Below are 19,165 nucleotides of genomic sequence, written 5' to 3'. Positions count from 1 at the left end.
GCAACGAAACAAAAGCCAAAAGGATGGAAGCTCAAAACTGAAGGATCATAAGGATTTGGGCCAATTTAGGCATCGTTCCAGACGGCCTCCAACATGCAGGCCTTGATCCAAGTAGGATTAGCGGATGATCAGTGAAGAGGGCAAGCAGGGAGGCTAAACCCAGAGAGTAAATTTTGTTTCTTTGTTTACCTTAACTGTTTTCCAGTATGATAGCTCATGAAGCTAATCGAGTCTGGGTCTCGTCAGTGCTTGGCGCGTTGACTGCTGGGGAACCATGTGCCTTGAATTCCATGATGAAAGAAAGGAGGGATATTAATGTCAGAAAATAAATTCGCCTGAATAAAAATGTCAGATTACATTCTGGGACATGGCTGCACGTTCTGACATCCTAAGGAACTAGCCTCCCCGAAATATATCCCTATGTTAAGGGAAGGGTAAGAGTTAAACCACAGAGCCTAGGACTTGCCAATCAGAAGGTCGGTGGTTCAAATCCCCGCGACAGGGTGAGCTCCCGTTGCTCGGTCTCTGCTCCTGCCAACCTAGCAGTTCAAAAGCACATCAAAGTGCAAGTAGATAAATAGGTACCGCTCTGGCGGGAAGTGCGCTGCTCTGGTTCGCCAGAAGCGGCTTAGTCATGCTGGCCACATGACCCGGACGCTGTACGCCGGCTCCCTCAGCCAATAAAGCGAGATGAGCGCTGCAACCCCAGAGTCGGTCACGACTGGACCTAATGGTCAGGGGTCCCTTTACCTTTGCTTTAAGAGAGACAGCATCTTGGATTCTGCCTCAGTGGTGTCATGGGACAGGGAAGTGCTATGGGACAGGCACAGGGTGGCGCTGTGGTCTAAACCACTGAGCCTCTTGGGCTTGCTGATCGGAAGGTCGGCGGTTCAAATCCCCGCGATGGAGTGAGCTCCCGTTGCTCTGTCCCACCTCCTGCCAATCCAGCAGTTCAAAAGCATGCCAGTGCAAGTAGATAAATACGTAGCACTCGGGCGGGAAGGTAAATGGCGTTTCCGTGCACTCTGGCTTCCATCACAGCGTCCCATTGCGCCAGAAACGGTTTAGTCATGCTGGCCACATGACCCAGAAAGCTGTCTGTGGATAAATGCCAGCTCCCTCGGCCTGAAAGCGAGATGAGCGCCGCAACCCCATAGTCGCTTTTGACTGGACGTAACCGTCCAGGAGTCCTTTACCTTAAAAGGATGGGCCTAAGGAATTAACCCATGAGTCTTGGAATTCCCTCATTCCAAAGCAAGGGGCAGGGAATGTGAGAGTGAACCTTAAGGAAGCTGGAGGGAAACCTCTAAGTCTGGTCCTGCACCACAGGACAGAACCATTCCTGGCAGCAAAACAAACAAACAAACAAACAAACAAACAAACAAACATTAAACAGGGTGTGATGTCACACGACACTTCTCTGGATTCCACTGAAGAGAACATGAGCCTCCCTGCCTGCATATTACATTCTTCAGGCGAGAGGATCTGCTGTAACATGGCTGGTAATCTAGGAGTTGACTAGTAATCTGGTGGGGTGAGGTTGGAGAGGGCATCAGTGACCTAGCGCATTACTCAGGGAGGGCAGAGCAGAATGACAGAGAATGCTCTGTGTTGTGTTTTGTCTGCCCGTCTCTATGTGTGTGTTGTCTGGGCGTTTGTGCATTTATCTAGCTTGACTAACACAATAAAGAGTTGGGGGGCGCACCCAACATTTTGTGAGTAGTTATGCCACCCATACCACCTGTCTTGTTTGGATTTGGATTTGGATTTGATATCCCGCTTTATCACTACCCTAAGGAGTCTCAAAGCGGCTAACAATCTCCTTTTCCCTTCCTCCCCCACAACAAACACTCTGTGAGGTGAGTGAGGCTGAGAGACTTCAGAGAAGTGCGACTAGCCCAAGGTCACCCAGCAGCTGCATGTGGAGGAGCGGGGAAGCGAACCCGGTTCACCAGATTATAAATCCAGCGCTCTTAACCACTACACCTCACTGGCTCTCTTGTGGTTTTGCCCATGAAAATTTTTAAATATTTCAAAGGTAACAACAACAACAGCTACATGCATGAGGTCTAGAACTTTGTTGTTGTATTTAATGAATTGATGCTGAATACCCAGTTCTCTACTTCTTTTCTGTTAAATCATGAAATATGCAGCGACTCAATACATTGCAGTGCAGGAGAAGCAATGATAACTGTGTGGTTTTCCCCACCCCACCCTTTTCCTTTTGTGCTGAACTTTCGCTTGCCAGAAATTAAATCTGCCTACAATTCAGTAACTAACAGGAATGTAATTAACAAAATAAATGAAATGTGAAACATCTCTCCTTGTATGGCAATGCCTAGAAATAGATGGAACAACTCAACTGGTATATAGAAAACCGGATTTGATTGTTAATTTTAATCATGCCAGCGTGCCTGGAACAATCTTACTGACTGTTTAATTTGTGCGAGTATGCCGGATCCTTCGTCTCATTAATTTATAGTTGCTATAAATTGCACACCACTTACATGCCATAATGGAATTGCTGTGAGAGTAGATGCTTTGTAAACATTTGAACTCCCGAGCCATCAAGTTGGGGGCATGAAATCAATAATTAGCTGTCTTTTAACCTGATATTGATATGGCTGGGAAATGTAATTTACTTCCTCGTCTTTGCCCGAGAGGGCAGAGGCTGGGATAACTCAAGGACTCCTGACAAAATGAGTCACTTCAAGCAAGATGTCATGATAACATCTGAGACTGCAGCTAGAATGCCAGAGGCAGTGATTCAGCTACTGGTCAGCCACCATGTCAGTGATGGAAACACAAATTTAAAGGGCATACAGGCCTACTGGAGTACACCTTAAGATGCATCTGAAAACGGTGTTTGGACGCATGGGTATCATACAGCTACATTTGCCAGGGAACCATGACTGGCTGGTCTGGGTAAACACTCAGCAGGAAACAGGGATGCCACAGAAATCAGAAGGAAACAGAAGAAGGAATTGTTGATATTTCCTTGTAAGTCCCATGTTCAGAATGGACTTCAATCCAGTGAATGCAATCAGTATTTGCTGCTGCTGTTTTCAGTCTACAAACAAGACGTAATTGATTGTATGCCCTTCACCCCTTTGCTTTGCTTTGCTTTGCTTAGCATTGAAATCAACCCAATGTGACGTAATTAATTATGTAAATTCCGCCAATGACACAACTGACCCACAGCCTAAGGGGCAGTTCAAGACAAGAATTTGCACAAAAATTGGATAAATACAAGAGATATGTACAAAAATATACCAATGGTTTTTCATCTATGGCAGCATTTGAATAACCTTGGATAAAGAAATATAGGAGAAGTAAGATCAACGGTACAAATTGTTGTAAGAATGTATTAGAGAATATATAAAGAACAGATGAATAATGGTAGGTACATTCACTATTAGAATAAAAGCATACAACGGGAATTGACAGGAAGTCCAAAGTTTTTCTGATATTTTTTGTTAATAATCTTTGTTAAAAATTGCATAAAAAGCAGGATAAACACAGCTGAAGCTTAAGGTTTATAACTATGTAAGAAAAGACAAGAATATATTTTTTGTGTGTGAGTGTGCGTGTATATGAGTGAAATCACAATTTACTTTACGAGATGTACTATATATATGTAATGTATTGTAAGACTATTAATAAAGCTTGTTACATTGCAAAAAAATAAATAAATGTAAATTTCCCCCATGGCAGATAGTGAGACAAATAAGTTTTTCGTCAGAAGCAGAAAAAAATCCAAAGAACCCTACTCCTTGCTCATCTCTCCACCTTTCATGAATAAAAGTGACAGCACACTGAAATCAAGGGCAAAAACTCCTGTTGATTTCAAGAGTGTGCCCCCTTGTGCCCCCCCCCCCAAAATCTGCTCTGGGTTTACCCCCATCCCTCTGGAGCAGATCTGAGGAGAGCATGGCAGTGGCGTAGCGTGGGTTGTCAGCACCCGGGGCAAGGCAAGTAATTTGCGCCCCCTAACCCGTGGATTTTAGCAGGGGCAGAGAGCTGCGAGTGCGAGCGCCCCCCCCGATGTTGCGCCCGGTGCGGCCGGCCCCCCCTGCACCCCCCACGCTACGCCACTGGAGCATGGGCATGCCTGGGGAGAGGAGAGGAAGGGGAAGTCCTGTTGTGCAAAATGTAAATCCTTGAGCTAATGCAACAGTGCGATGTTGAATTCCTCCACATGAGTCTGTACAAAATTAGATGTACAGATGCAAACTGATGTGGGAAGTGAACGCTTACTCCTTTTGAGAAGCTATTGAACTTAGATGAAAAACACATTGCGAGGCGCCACCATGCTGTGAGAGCTTCAGTCAAGCTACCATGGAGTAACTTCTGTTATGGGGTGCATAGCATAGTTCCTAAGAGTCCAGGCTCAGGGTGCTTCCAAGAAACTGGTTCAAGCTGATATAGCACATTTGACATACACGACAGACACATGTGATACCCCCCATGCTTTTTCTCCCAAATCCAAACAAGTCCAGTTTGCTATTCCAATCCCTTGAAAGATGGGGGATTAGTGAGATGGTACAACAGGGATGCGGGTGGCGCTGTGGGTTAAACCACAGAGCCTAGGACTTGCTGATCTGAAGGTCTGTGATTCGAATCCCCGCAACGGGGTGAGCTCCCATTGCTCGATCCCTGCTCCTGCCAACCTAGCAGTTCGAAAGCACGTCAAAGTGCAAGTAGATAAATAGGTACCGCTCCGGCGGGAAGGTAAATGCCGTTTCCGTGTGCTGCTCTGGTTCGCCAGAAGCGGCTTAGTCATGCTGGCCACATGACTCGGAAGCTGTACGCCGGCTCCCTCAGCCAATAAAGCGATGTCTGTTTAGTCTGATTCACTGATATTCCTGCCTTAAAAAACTATAGACTCCTCTCACTGCTCCTCTTGTTTCTAACAATAAGATCCTTGGAATAAGAATTCCTGTTTGCTCAGTTTTTAAAAAAAATTTGCAGGGGAGCTGAGGCCCTGATCCAACTCTTCTTCTGCTTTGTCACATATGTCTAGCAGTCTGAGATGAAAACTGAACATCTCCATTCACATCTGAGGATCTCAGGTTGGTTGGGGCATAGATGTGTCTCTTGGAAGTACATGCAAAGCACCTGTGCACATTGCTAAACAGAGGACGCCAACAGCTAAAAATAATTATAAAATTGCTTGTTGATGTTTCTTCGTTCACTGGGCAAACATAACAGCGCAGAAGGAAAAAAGGGGGGTGTTTTAGTAAAGGCGATGAGTTTAATTTGAACATAGATTCAAACCTTCATTGCTTTAGGGTGCCCTCTACTGACAACTACATTAACTTTGAAGGGTTGATTAAAAGAAGCAACAACTTTCAAATAGTTTTTGAAGTGAGGTTCACCCTCTGAAGGAACATTTTTTAAAAGGTTTTTTTATGATTATGCTCAGCATTTCCCCCCCTCCCTTTGAAACACTGCTAATTTCCTAACTATCCTGTCAATAGTAATAATAGTGAGCAGCTGGATCCTGAGCACTATAGATTACGAGGAAGGCCTTTCATAGGAAGAGCTGAGCTGCCAGCTTCTTTTGGCAAAGCAGCAGCAGAATTTCACCTGTCCAACAGCTTAGTTTGCTGCCTTTGAAGAGCTTAGTAGTGGCGATGGATATGTGCCACCCCACTGAGAGTTATAGTACCCATGAGATCACTGCCAGACAGATAATCCAGGCCAGAGCTTCCTTTCACTCTGTGGCAGTCCAAATAGCTATTTCGGATCAGATCCAAAGCGGAAGACCTTATGATGGATAGCCCAGTCTCGTTTCCCAAGGCTGCGAAGGTCACTGATCTGTTTGCTTCAACCTGCTTACTCTCAGAAAAGTATGTTTCCTTGTGACATGTCCATCACAGCAGACCTAAATCACAGACTGTGTGCACATTACCAGCTTAAAAGGCAGCTGGGTTATTCTTTTTCTCGATTCGGCTCAAACCAAGCCTTATGAGGAATGGTTGAAGGAGCTGGAAAAGAGGAGATATAATGTGATGTCACATGGAAGAGGAAACAAGCTTGATTTCTCCAGCTCTGGAGGGTAGGACTCGAACAGATGGCTTCAAGTTACAGGAAAGGAGATTCTATCTAAACATTGGGGGGGGGGACTTTCTGACAGTAAGAGCTGTTCAACAGTGGAAAGGACTCCCCTGGGAGGTTTTTAAGCAGACATTGGATGGACATCTGTCAGAGATGTTTTAGCTGAATTCCTGCATTGCAGGGGGTCTGGACTTGGGGACCCCCATGGCCGTTTCCAACTCTACAATTCTGTGATCTATGATTCTATGAACGCTGATTTGTGGGTAAAACAGATCAACATGCAGCATTCCATCAGAAACAACAGGATAGGTACAGTTTGTGGCTAAAGACACAACGCTTTCCAAACCAGTAGTAAAATCCCAATGGATGCAGAGCAAACAGGAGCATGGATGATCAGCGTCTGGAGGCAAAGTGTGTTTCGATGCATCACAGGGGAAAGAGAGTTCACCATGCCAACAAAGAACAAGTTCCCTTCTGGAGGGACAGGGCACTTCAGCAGATAAAGGAAAAACAGAGCTATGTCTATGAAGAGGAGTCAGTTACTTGTTTTTTTGTACACCTGGAGGGCCACCACAGGCTCCCTCATTCCCATGTTAAAGTACGCCCTCTCTGTGTGTGGCAGGGAAGACAACTGAGGTTTTGGCCCTGAGAGTGGGGTCCTCACCCTCCCTTCCACGAAGATTTTTCCAGTTTTAATTCGCAAGCACGCAAGTTGTTACCTGCCCTATGAAGGAAAATATACAAGCACAAATAAATGTTTGACATGCAATCGCGAACTTGAAGGATGTTGCCCTGCAGATGGCAAAGCTCTGCTGTGAAAAGAGAGAAGGCTTGTTGAGAAAGAGGCATAGCCCTAATCACAACCCATCTGTTGCCAAAGCAATCAGAAAAGCCACTTGCAAACCTTCTGCAAGTTCTTCAGCCAATGGGAATTTATTTGAACTGTAAATTGAAGCCAAAGTTGCCATGGTGCGCTCTTTTGCCAACAGGCCAGTTGGCTTACGCTAGCAATGTCCATGTGTATACTGTCACTCACAAAGTTGAAATCAGACAAGCAAAGTAACTTGGCCTGAGTTACCGGCATTGCAGGGGGCTGAACTAGATTACCCTCAGGGTCCTTTCCAACTCTGCGATTCACTATGGCTCTTCAAAGTCCTTTTTCTAAGAAAACGGGTTTGGAACGTCAGTTTCAACCAAGGAGGTAAGTAGAACAGCGGATTGTGCAGAAATGTTGTTGGTGACGCTGCTAAAAAAACACACTGTGAGGTGATGTTCAAAGAAGCAAGATGGAGCCTAGATCTTCCATCATTAACCTTCCAGTTCTGGTGTGGATGGTTCTCACAGTGAAGCTGTCAAAACCATCACCTCTTGAGGGCGTGTTTCTCTATTCCTCAAATGTAGTTCATAGAATTTATTTCTGCCATCTCATGGAGAATAACCATGCCCACATGGATATTCCTGGTGGCTACTGGCAGGGCTTTGGAGTCTCCAGCGTTGTCCCACGCTGTATGTGCACTTTAGGTTCCAGCTCGCTGTTTCCACGCAGAATAGTGCCCCAAGTAAGGCTAACCTATGGATCCACTTGGAATAAAAACTTATGACAGCGCAGCAACACGAAGAGGATTCTGGCTACAGCAAGCTAACGGAATTTTCTCTTGAAGAGGATTAAGTGAGCAGGTTCCACTTCAGATATTCCTGGTCTATTTGGAAGTGGAGAAATGAATGGCATATTAGGGCTGTCTTCCGAGTTGCACTAAATGTGTTTTCTACATGAAGGCCACAGACATTGCCGGATCCCCCAGTTCCCATCAGATGATTTAGTAAGAGGTCAGGGATGAAGGGAGAGAAGCCCAGCAAGGCTTGGGAGAGCCACAAGTTAGCTACTACTTGCTATAGAGCTATTCCTGCCAAATTCAATGGGGCTGCTGCTGTAAAGGAAGTGCTCAGTGTTGTATTAACAGCAACAGAACAGGTAAAACAACTGGTAGAACAGTCCCCAAAGAAGGCAGGACAAATTTCTCTTGCGCAAAGTTTTGCTGACTGGTTGCCAAAGTAAAAGTGTGAGAATAATTTCCCCATTTAGACAGGTTTGACTCATAATTTGTGTTTTGAAGAGAAGAAAGCTTTTTCTTTCTTTTTTAGTTTAAAAAATTGATTTATATATGCTTGCCAATGTTTTGTTTTGTTCAGTTTCAATTTGCCATGGATAAGAAAGAGAAATCAAATCAGTGTGGTGGCGGCGGCAGCTTTTTCCCATTGTATACTTTGCCCTATAACACCCTCTTGTGGTTTATATTTGTTTTGTCAGATACATCCCCTCCTGCCTCAGTAAAATAACAGGAAACCATGCGAATTTCCATTCTGCTTTTGGTATTGGTCTTCACTGACCTTCTGAGGAACCGAGGTGCACTGCAAACGCAACATGCTATGTGCATTCATGCTTCCACTCATAAATTAGTTCCGTTCCGTTTAGTGGTTAACCAAAAAGGTTTTAAGCAGGGTGGCGCTGTGGGTAAAACCTCAGTGCCTAGGACTTGCCGATCGTATGGTCGGCGGTTCGAATCCCCGCGGAGGGGTGAGCTCCCATCGTTCGGTCCCAGCTCCTGCCCACCTAGCAATTCGAAAGCACTCTTAAGTACAAGTAGATAAATAGGTACCGCTTTATGGCGGGAAGGTAAACGGCGTTTCCGTGTGCTGCACTGGTGCTGGCTCGCCAGCTGCAGCTTCGTCATGCTGACCACGTGACCCAGAAGTGTCTTCGGACGGCGCCGGCTCACGGCCTCTAGAGCCAGATGAGCACGCAGCCCTAGAGTTGGACACGACTGGCCCGTACGGGCAGGGGTACCTTTACCTTTACATAAATCACTGAAAACAAATATCGAAGCCATGATGTTCTTTCCTATAGAACCGATCCGTCACCAGCCCTTTGCTGAACCACCTTTGCTGCACCAGAACTCATGCCAGTGTGGTGTAGTGGTTAAGAGCGGTAGACTCGTAATCTGGGGAACCGGGTTCGCTTCCCCTCTCCTCCACATGCAGCTGCTGGGTGACCTTGGGCTAGTCACACTTCTCTGAAGTCTCTTAACCCCACTCACCTCACAGAGTGTTTGTTGTGGGGGAGGAAGGGAAGGAGAATGTTAGCCGCTTTGAGACTCCTTCGGGTAGTGATAAAGCGGGATATCAAATACAAACTCTTCTTATTCTTCTTATATGAAATCCCTGGTAGCTTCAAACAACAGCCATATACGGACACTTCAGATTTAAAAGGAATGTAAAGAAAGAAGCAAGGAGTTGAATTGGTGCTCCTATCCGGTCCCTTGCACCCTTGGCAATGAGATGTTGGCTGCTCAAAGCAGTACAGGAGTGGTCTGGGGTGGGTGGGCGAGCTCCTAGCCACTCCGAGCCACAGTGGAGAGGCACTATTTTTGTGCCCCCCCCAGCTTGCAGGGTCAACCTAGCTAACCCCTGGGTACTCCCCTGCAGAAGTGTTGGAGGAGCCATATTTTCAGATGCATTGTCCCTATGCCTTCAGCACCATCTGACCACGCAGAAATCTGGCCAGGTGAAACATCTCCAGGCATGAAGGCAGTGATAGGAAAGGTCTGACCTGCTTAACTGCTGTGCATAGGAGCTGGGCCAATAAAAATGGGCTGGAGGTTTACGTTGGGTTTATTTAATTTATACATTGCTTCCCACTAAAAATCTCCCGCAGCAAATTACACCCAAAGTAAAACATACAATAAAAACCTGTGTAAGCATTATTAAAAAATAGACTTTGCAGCACAATATCATATTGCTGTCCAAATGTCCCTGCGGGGGCAGGGGGCAGGAACACCTTTGGCAGACACCAAAATGATGGCAAGGTTAGGAACGTGCAGGACTCCCTAGGAAGAGCACAAACACAAGTAAAACTCACTCTTGTTCAAGAAGATCTGATATTGGTCAAAAAGTAAACACCTTTGCTCTGCATTAGCTTTGCTATTCGCCTCCAAGGGAAGAGAGAGGGAAGTATCAAAGGGAAGGGGGATTTGCTATGTTTTGTTTCTTAGTTTGATCTTTCTACCTAGTACATCTTTTATACTAGAGGTGGGGGAACCTGTGACCCAGATGTCATTGGTCTCCAGTTCCTAACTTCTCCAGTCAGCAAGGCCAATGTTCAGGGATAATGGGAAGTTGGGAGTCCAACACACCTGCAGGGTCACAAGTTCCCCAACGTTGCTTTAGACAAAGCATTTAGCAGTTGCTCATCACCTTGTCCAAAAAGCAGCAAATATACAAATCTCACCTGCCCAAAGCAGAAGATAGTTTGTGCACATGTGTGACCCCAGGACTGATATTTTTGTTTCCAGCCAAGTCTTAAAATACCTTTGCAAAACAAACAGATAACAGAAGCAGAGGATTGAATGCCACTACACTACAGCTAAAAGGGAAATTCCTAACCCACAATCAAATGTCTAGCCAAGCCCTTGAGCAGACAAAAGGTACATGCCCTTTTGTCTGTGATGAATATTCATGACAAAGCCAGTCTGGTTTCCAATGGAGACAGTAAACACACTGGGAAAACCCAAGGCTCTTGGGGTGTTTGGTTTCAGCTGCACCACCAGAACAAAAGCTACCGTAGTACTAAGCTACAACAACAGGCTCTCCTTACACAATCAGTGGGCATTCTGGGGATTCCTGAAGCAATGAGGGTGTTAGAAAGGGCACATCAGTGTGGCTTGAGTTCCAGGAACAAAAGCTTGCTACGGACCACTGATAACTCAGAGCTTCCAACAGCAGCATCTTTAGCTTAGAAAAATATTACCGTGCGGAATCTTGCCTCCATGCAGTGCACAGATCCAGCTTCACAACACAACACTGTTAGGTCATCCAGTAAGTGTGCACAAACCCAAACAGGAAACCTGCAGAAACTCTTCAGACATGTTGCGTGCTGGACACCAGGGTTTCGATTTGTTTCGCTTACCTAATCAAATGCCTAAGGGAAAATGCTGGATAAGGAAAACTGTGAATGCTTAGGGACTTGCTAGCACTTGCTCAAGCTTCTTGGGGGCTGGTGACCCAGTATTGCTTGGCAGAGAAAAGCTCATATAGGATGGGGAGCAGAGCAAATGGACTCAGGAGGACAACATCGGCAGGCTTCCGGTCACCGGCTACCAGCCCTGCAGATGTGAATTTAGCCTCATCCTCGTCTCCTTCGCTCAGCAGCAGCCAATCTGCAAGGGCTCTACTGGCTACCACACAGAGCTCGGTGAAACAATCAAGCAAAAGCCGTGGTGGAGAGGAGCAAGAAGCCCTGAAAGCAGACCAGGTCCGGCAAGACACAGTCTGGAGAGAGTTTGTGGAGGCCGAAAGAAGAGCAACGAAATATTGGTGAGTAACCCAATATCATTCTTCCCCTGACAGAACTGTACTCCCAACTCATGTTTGACCTCGGGTGGGCATCCTGGACTGACACAGTAGATGGGGAGTTCGTCCAGGCTTCGGCTCACCCCACAGCTTTCCCCTGGGGAAAACGCACCATTTGCCACTCAATCAGAACGAAACATCAATTGGTTTTTCTGCAGATTAATGTTTGTTCTGATTCAGCAGTAAACAGTGGGTTTTCCCCAGGGGAAAGTAGTAGGGACAAGGAAAAACACACTCAGAAAGCATGGGATAATTGGGAAATGTCTAGGACTCATGTTTCTAGGCACAGGACAAGCAGAAGTGCGGATAGGTCATGAGGCTGCAGTCCAACCCCCCTTTGTGCCAGGCCGGGGGGGGGGGGGCGGGGGTTGGATTGGGCAGAGGTGCCTCTTTGCCCAGTCCAGCCTATCCGCTGGCCAGCGTGTCTGCAGATGTAGTGGTGGCGCAGCTGTTTTGTCACAGCCTCCCACTGCCCAGCTGTACTGTCCTATATTACTCATTGGGACGAGGGTGGCACTGTGGGTTAAACCACAAAGCCTAGGACTTGCCGATCAGAAGGTTGGCGGTTCAAATCCCTGTGACGGGGTGAGCTCCCGTTGCTTGGTCCCTGCTCCTGCCAACCTAGCAGTTCAAAAGCACATCAAAGTGCAAGTAGATTAATAGGTTCCGCTCCGGCGTTTCCATGCGCTGCTCTGGTTCGCCAGAAGCGGCTTAGTCATGCTGGTCACATGACCCAGAAGCTGTACGCCGGCTCCCTCAGCCAGTAAAGTAAGATGAGCACCGCAACCCCAGAATCGGCCACGACTGGACCTAATGGTCAGGGGTCCCTTTACCTTTACCTTTTATATTACTCATTGTGGGTGCCACTGTTATAATCTCCGTCTCGGTGCATTTGCCTATTGTCTTGTTCCTTAGGGCTGCTGCTTTGTACAAAACATATTTGCGACATATCTCTGTAAGGGGGAAAAAGCAAAGACAGGGGCCGAATGGTTGTATGCACTTTGCCTCATGTGAAGAATATTTAGTGTTTGGGGGAAATGCAGCATTGGAAAGACCCCTTTCATATATATCATGAGCACTCTGGTAGAGGAGGCAAGGAGTTTCTTTTTCCAACGGTATGTTTGCACCAGGGCCAGCAAGATTCTAGAGCTTCTCACACAATGGTAAATTCAATGCTTATTCCATTTCATGGCAAATGAAAGCTCTCTGAGAGAAAAAACCTCTCTTGTTTTTGCAGGCTTTTAAGAACTGGGGTTACCGATTGCTCCAGCCACTCAAGCATTACGCCAATGCTGTGCTGCCTTAAAAAAAAAAAAGCAGTAACAGCATCAGTAATAATAGCATGGTAATAGTTTAATAGAACATAGGCATCTGGGCCAGTGGTTTCCCCACCCACCCCTCTTCAAACTCTGCTCTAATTGAAAGGTTTATCCCTGAAAGACAGTGTGACCACAATTACACACATGTTCATGCAATATGAAGAAGGACATTGGGTGTATTCTAAGGCAGGAGAGGGTGGAAAGAAGATTGGGATCCATTAGGCGATGGATGGATGGTTTTGCATTAGCTCACCAAGCATTTCTGACTTCCTAGCTTCTTTTTTTAACCAAGTGCAGCAGCAAAAGGACACAACCAAATTGGACTGTATGGCTACCCAATTTGCATCAGATGTAAATGTGTACTTGTATAGCAGGCCATTCCAATGCATGGTCCATGAGGTACAGCAGGCAACCGGCTCTGCCCCACGAACCACCATTTTGCACCTGGTTCTGGTTAGTAGACCTTGGGGTAGTAGTAAAAAAAAAAAGCATATCACATAGGCATGCCTTCTAACCGTGCCTATCGTAGAATTAAGGAGAGCAGGTGCAAAAGATGGCAGGGCTCCAGCACCTTTAATATACGTATAGAAGAGGGAATTCCAGCAGGTGCAGCTTGCATGAGACCTGCTGAAATTCCATCTTCTACGCAACCATTAAAGCAGCAGGAGTTCTGTCTTCTTTTGCATCTGCCCATCCTAGGTGTGTGCAGGTTTAGAACACATAGGGGCTGAGATGAGCAGTTTTCAATTCAAGAAGCCAATGGTTGGCCTACTCTCAGCAGCCAGAAACATCATGGTCAGACACTGGAGAGACCTGTCAGGAGTAAGCATGGACCAATGGTACCAAATAGTATGGGAAACAGCCTTATTAGAAAAAACTAATCTATAAGCTGAAACTGACATGGGGACAAATGGAAGAAGACGCCTTCACCCCGGTATGGTTCCCCTTTATCACATACACAGCCCAACAAGACAACAACAAGAATCCAAACAGCACACGAATCAATATGGCTAACCTGATTCAAGAACACACACACACCCCACTCACACATGAAAACAAAGTTCACCACAGCCAATCACAAACAAACCACCACACCCTAGGCCAACCCCAACCTCTCTCACCACCAAAGGAACACAAGCAAATAGTAAAGTGAACCTGCACAAGCAACGCTGACACAAAACCCCACACAGACTTTAAGTAATATAGAAACATCGCCACCCAGTTCCACCCCCACTCATCATGCCCCCCTCCACCTCTTCCCCCCTTTTCTTCCTAATGTAACACTAATGTCTCAACAAATGAAACTGATCTGTAGAAAATTTAACTTGGAAAAAGAGACATTGAACACACTTTTGTAAACCAACAAATCTTTACTAAAAAAAATACGTTAAAAAAAGAAGCCATTGGTTGGAGCCAGCCCTATAACCATATCTTTATTCTAGTCCTTTTAATGCCATCTTTAATTTCGGAACATCTGGCATCGCTTTGCTTGGCTAACAAAACTAAAGCACTCTCTCTTTATTATTCCAAAGGTACCGGAACTGGAGTTTCTTAAAGGACTACGATCCATTGGTAAGTCAAAGGCGAACACCCCTGTTACAAAAGGGATGAGGAACTTCAGGGTGGTATAATTAAGATATTCTTGCCTTAATTATGCTTGTTCATTTCTGTCTTCTGCCCCCGCCACACATACACACACACACACACACACACACACACACACATGCAACAATGGACCCTAGCAGGGGTCCACAAACTTTGGAAGTTGTTGGTAGCCAGGCAAACCTTTGCACACCAATGCTCTTTCCTGCAAAAGGTTGGGGAGTGATATGTTCTCATGCTAAGCTTGGGAGATGCTCTGCCTAAGTGCTGGCAGAGTGCAACAGCAATGCCTACTTCCCAGAAACATGCAGGGATTGCATGCTGAGCACAAGGTCTCAGAGATTTTCTTGCCCTTCTCCATGCTTGGATCATGGCTGGAGGAATCACCCAGATGTTTTGTTAGCTTATAGTTCCCAGTCTCCCATCCAAGGAAGATAGGAGGCTGCTTTATAAAATGACAGACCTACTTAGCTTCAGCAGGGAAAAACTGCCTACAAGTCCCTATCACTGAGCAATTCTCCTTTCTCTTAAAAAGAGTTTGTTTTAGTCCTGTTTGTCTAGGTTTCTTAATTCATACTCATTTTAAATATTATTCAAATTCTATGCAAGGTGCCTTGCTGTCAGAAGAACATCAAAATCTCACTGCTTTCTAAGATGAGGCTGATGAGATTTCTCCACCCTTCTTCCAAGCACAAAAAAGATATGACTGCAAAGGGAGAATTGTGGTCACGCTTAAGAGGGTGCTACCAATTGTCTCCTTTGCAGCATGGTGACACCAGGTGATTGATAGGTGAGGAGCCCCACTCACACCTGTTCATGTGGCCTGCAGGATGGTGGGGGCCTAAGGAAGAGAATTCTATATCTGGCCCACTAGCTGAATTCAGCTGCCCACCCCTGCCTTACAGAGATTTCTGGGAACTGAGGTACTATAAGATATAGACGCCACGTTAGCAGTTATCCAATTTTAGTTCATATGTTGAAAACCGGTCTGTAAATACTTGGAAATAAAGGAAGTAAATGCAGTATTTACAGAAGCATTTTCTGTTTGTTTGAGGCAAGCTCACATAACTTGACGTTTCTTTTACCCAGGGCAGGATAAAAGAACCTGAGCAGCTTCCTGAATACATGTCAGTTTTCTCAGACAAAATTCCCAACACCAGCGGACATGTTATTGGCAGCAGAATGAACACAGATCTCGGCAAAACACTAGTAAAAATGGATTACTTCCTCAACTATGGAAGAAGAAAAAATAAACTTGGACAGGAACTCCAGGCTTCCTAGAATCAGAAAAAAGAATTCTACTCCCCTCTTTTAGAAGAGGAACTACTGCTCTAACTACAACCACCTACAACCAAAAACAATAACATACTTTCTCTCTATATATATATGCCATATTTCCAAAGGCTAGTTGAAATTCTATCCAAGTAAGGCATTTAGTGATTTCAAAGTGGACACCTGAGAACATACGGATCATATTTAATATTTTTAGTTTCAACATTTTAAGAAGTTTATGCAGCTGAATCACATTCCAAAAGCTTAATCTGTGCTGAGTTATGTTAGAGAACCAGGAGGTCTATCTTTACCAAATCTGTCATATTTTGGCAGCTTATATTTGCTCTATGAAAAACTAAGAGCCGTCTACATTATCTGCCCACAGGCAGTTGCCATCATTATATTATATTCATTGCATCAAAGAGAACCAAAACAACTTTCACAGTGATATAGTGACCTGTGAAAGGACATGAAATTTAACAGCTATGCAAATGAGAAATGATTTCATTCAAGGTTACAGTTTGTTCCAAATTTGACCTTGCATTCTGCCTAAGTTTTTGTGGGGAACAGAAAGCAGTCGTGACCTCCTAGCAGACAGTGCTGGCCAGAAGGCTGGCTGGCAGCTTCTGAGCAGATTGTTAAGAAAGCAATTTGCAACGATTTTGTACAAGATCTTCAGAGCAGGGAGAACCAAAGCTGTGCTTTCCCGATGTTTGCTGGACCGCAAATCTCATCAGCCCCAGGCAGCAAGAATAATGGGAGCTGGAGTCAAACATCATTTGGAGGGGACCCTGATCTAGAGTCCTAGGACATTATTTGAAGGCCCATGAGGCCACCACTTTGCTGAAGGTAAGCGGATCTGGATCAGCCCAATGCCTGGATGGGAGTCTGACTGGGAAATAAGAGTCATGGAAGATTGGCTGTACAATGAAGGGTGAGTTTCTCTCAAATGAAGACTGCATGGATTGCTTCTACGTATCTGCAGCCTTCAGCACCTATTGACTACAACTTCTCTTTACCCTACAGTTATAGCTCCTTTATGAACTATCACCAGTTCACCATCTTTCTTACGCAAAGTGGTCCAGAACATTACATAGCAAAGATCTGGTGGTGCCAAACAGGGGGTGCTTTGAGTGTACAAAGGCAATCCCTCTCACTGAGAAAAAGTTTCAGGACAGGTCTGTGGATGGCCATACCGAATCAAAGACTAGGATAGTCCCTGTTGTGTCCAGTGCTGGAAGTGGGTGTTTAAGACTGAGCTGAAGGCCTGATGCGCAATGGCAGAAGAAACTGACGTGTTGTCGAGATAAGGACAGAAAGTGAAGATCCTGGAATCGATGATGTCAAATTAAGGAGCTTAAGAACTCTGCCCTAAGCAACTTAAAGGAAGCTGTGTTGGTCTATGAAGTGGGTAGGGGAATAATACACCATCTTGAAAATGGTGTAGCTTCTTGTACTTTTTTATTTCTTCTCATCCCTGCCCGGCACTTTGTGTAATGTCTTGACAGATGAAGAGTTCAGGAGAACTTGAAGGCTTGCCGCTATGTTATGGAATTTTGGTTGGTCCCAATAAAGGTAACGCCCAACTGCGGGTTTTGAATTCCATTCTCATTCATCCACTTCTGTTCACACACATGAAAAAGAACCCCCCACCCCCAGCATCTAATTGCTGGTAAACTACACAAATTATTGCCTAGGAAACTACTGGAAAGCAGAGGAAAATAGAGAGTCCTAAGGGATCATTTGGCAGAGGTTTTACGTCCTCCCAATCCCAGCTGACTGAATTGATTGGACCCACTAGGAAAGAATTGCCACTGGCTTCCTGTTGCTGAAGCCCTTTTGTGGGAACCAATTGTCCCTTATTTAAAATGCTTTTCAAAAGCACTCATTTACAACTGGTCATGTAGACTACAGCTGATAGAATTCAGCATGTGACGGACCATACTTGTCAAAAGAGTAATAGTACGAGAGTGACTCATTCAATTCAAGCTGGATCCTACCATATTGCAGCTAGAGAAATCACTGAACTGTTAGGCTGGGGGAACCAGTCTCCTTCTACATCCACCTTTGTAGGTTAGGCTCAAAGTACACAGTACAGTGGTAAGGTAAAGGTAAAGGTACCCCTGCCCGTACGGGCCAGTCTTGACAGACTCTAGGGTTGTGCGCTCATCTCACTCTATAGGCCGGGAGCCAGCGCTGTCCGGAGACACTTCCGGGTCACGTGGCCAGCGTGACAAGCTGCATCTGGGGAGCCAGCGCAGCACACGGAAACGCCATTTACCTTCCTGCTAGTAAGCGGTCCCTATTTATCTACTTGCACCTGAGGGTGCTTTCGAACTGCTAGGTTGGCAGGCGCTGGGACCGAGCGACGGGAGCGCACCCCGCCGCGGGGATTCGAACCGCTGACCTTTCGATCGGCAAGTCCTAGGCGCTGAGGCTTTAACCCACAGCGCCACCCGCGTCCCCAGTACAGTGGTACCTTGGGTTAAGTACTTAATTCATTCCGGAGGTCCATTCTTAACCTGAAGCTGTTCTTAACCTGAAGCACCAATTTAGCTAATGGGGACTCCTGCTGCCGCCATGCCGCCGGAGCACGATTTCTGTTCTCATCCTGAAGCTAAGTTCTTAACCCGAGGTACTATTTCTGGGTTAACGGAGTTTGTAACCTGAAGCGTATGTAACCTGAAGCGTATGTAACCTGAGGTAGCACTGTACTAAGTTAGCACTGAAGGAAAGTCACCATTGTTATTTACAAGGGCGTTTTCCAGTGTGTTTCCCATGTAACAGTAAACCTGAATGAAAACCCAGAGCAGATGAACTAAGGTATTTACTCTAGCATAAGTAAGTTGGTGTTTTGTTTTGTGTTTCGTTTTGTTAACCAGTGTATTGACGTCTCAATGAATACATCAAACGATTTCCTGTGATGAGGAACATCTACATTTGCAATGTGTTGGGAATCCTGGAAAGGAGCCTTGAAATAAATTTTTCCAGCATCAACTGGCTCTGCCTTCTCTTTATCACTTTACTGTGGGGTGCAAACCACTTTCCAGTTGCACCCGTGTTGATCACACCATTGGCCTGGGAAGCCAAGTACTGCCTACCTGACTAAGGGTAGCTCTCCAAGATCTTGGGGAAAATGCCTTCCGCAGCCCTGATAACCCCTATTACCTGGGGTCCTTGTAAGGGATATGACAGCGGTTGAACCCATGACTGAAGCTCTGTGTCTCTTGTAATGGCTTCATCCTTTTCTGCCAGCCAGGATCTCAGAAAATCCTGAAAATAGTTTTATATTGGACTCGAAGGCTTGGCGAGACTCTGTGAAGAAGAACAAAACACTTTGGAGGATACGTAATGGTGATGTTTTCTTCCTGACTAATTGAATACAGAATAAATAACACTTTGTTCACAATCCTAAAACCACTTAAGATAATCACACAGAATTCAGTGATGTTGCTACTAAATGTGCAGAGACTACAACACAAAATACCGGTACTTAGCGACCTGCA

At 45.5% G+C, this 19,165-nt stretch overlaps 2 protein-coding genes across 4 annotated transcripts in view; one reads left to right on the top strand and one right to left on the bottom strand.

Annotated features, from left to right (window-relative positions):
• PDIA6 (protein disulfide isomerase family A member 6) overlaps window positions 1–19,165 on the bottom strand; it is a 152,396-nt gene that overhangs the window by 127,811 nt on the left and 5,420 nt on the right. The gene's annotated exons all lie outside the window — the stretch shown is intronic.
• Window positions 7,071–18,656, top strand: CIMIP5 (ciliary microtubule inner protein 5). Of its 3 annotated transcripts, none has more exons than XM_028722537.2 (4): window positions 7,071–7,261; window positions 11,266–11,430; window positions 14,318–14,357; window positions 15,477–18,656. In XM_028722537.2, the coding sequence occupies exons 1-4, from the start codon at window positions 7,200–7,202 to the stop codon at window positions 15,666–15,668; spliced, it is 459 nt and encodes a 152-aa protein (XP_028578370.2). In that variant the 5' UTR covers window positions 7,071–7,199; the 3' UTR covers window positions 15,669–18,656. The 3 variants fall into 3 exon arrangements, 2 of the variants coding, with proteins under 2 accessions (XP_028578370.2, XP_028578369.2); XR_003705786.2 differs by lacking the exon at window positions 7,071–7,261 and having other exon boundaries at window positions 10,651–11,430; window positions 15,477–17,234; window positions 18,542–18,656; XM_028722536.2 differs by lacking the exon at window positions 7,071–7,261 and having other exon boundaries at window positions 10,651–11,430.

This window comes from Podarcis muralis, chromosome 3 (assembly GCF_964188315.1).
Source record: "Podarcis muralis chromosome 3, rPodMur119.hap1.1, whole genome shotgun sequence".
Taxonomy (NCBI): Eukaryota; Metazoa; Chordata; class Lepidosauria; order Squamata; family Lacertidae; genus Podarcis; species Podarcis muralis.
The sequence above is the reverse complement of the archived record's forward strand: the minus strand, read 5'-3'. Positions and strand labels throughout refer to the sequence as shown.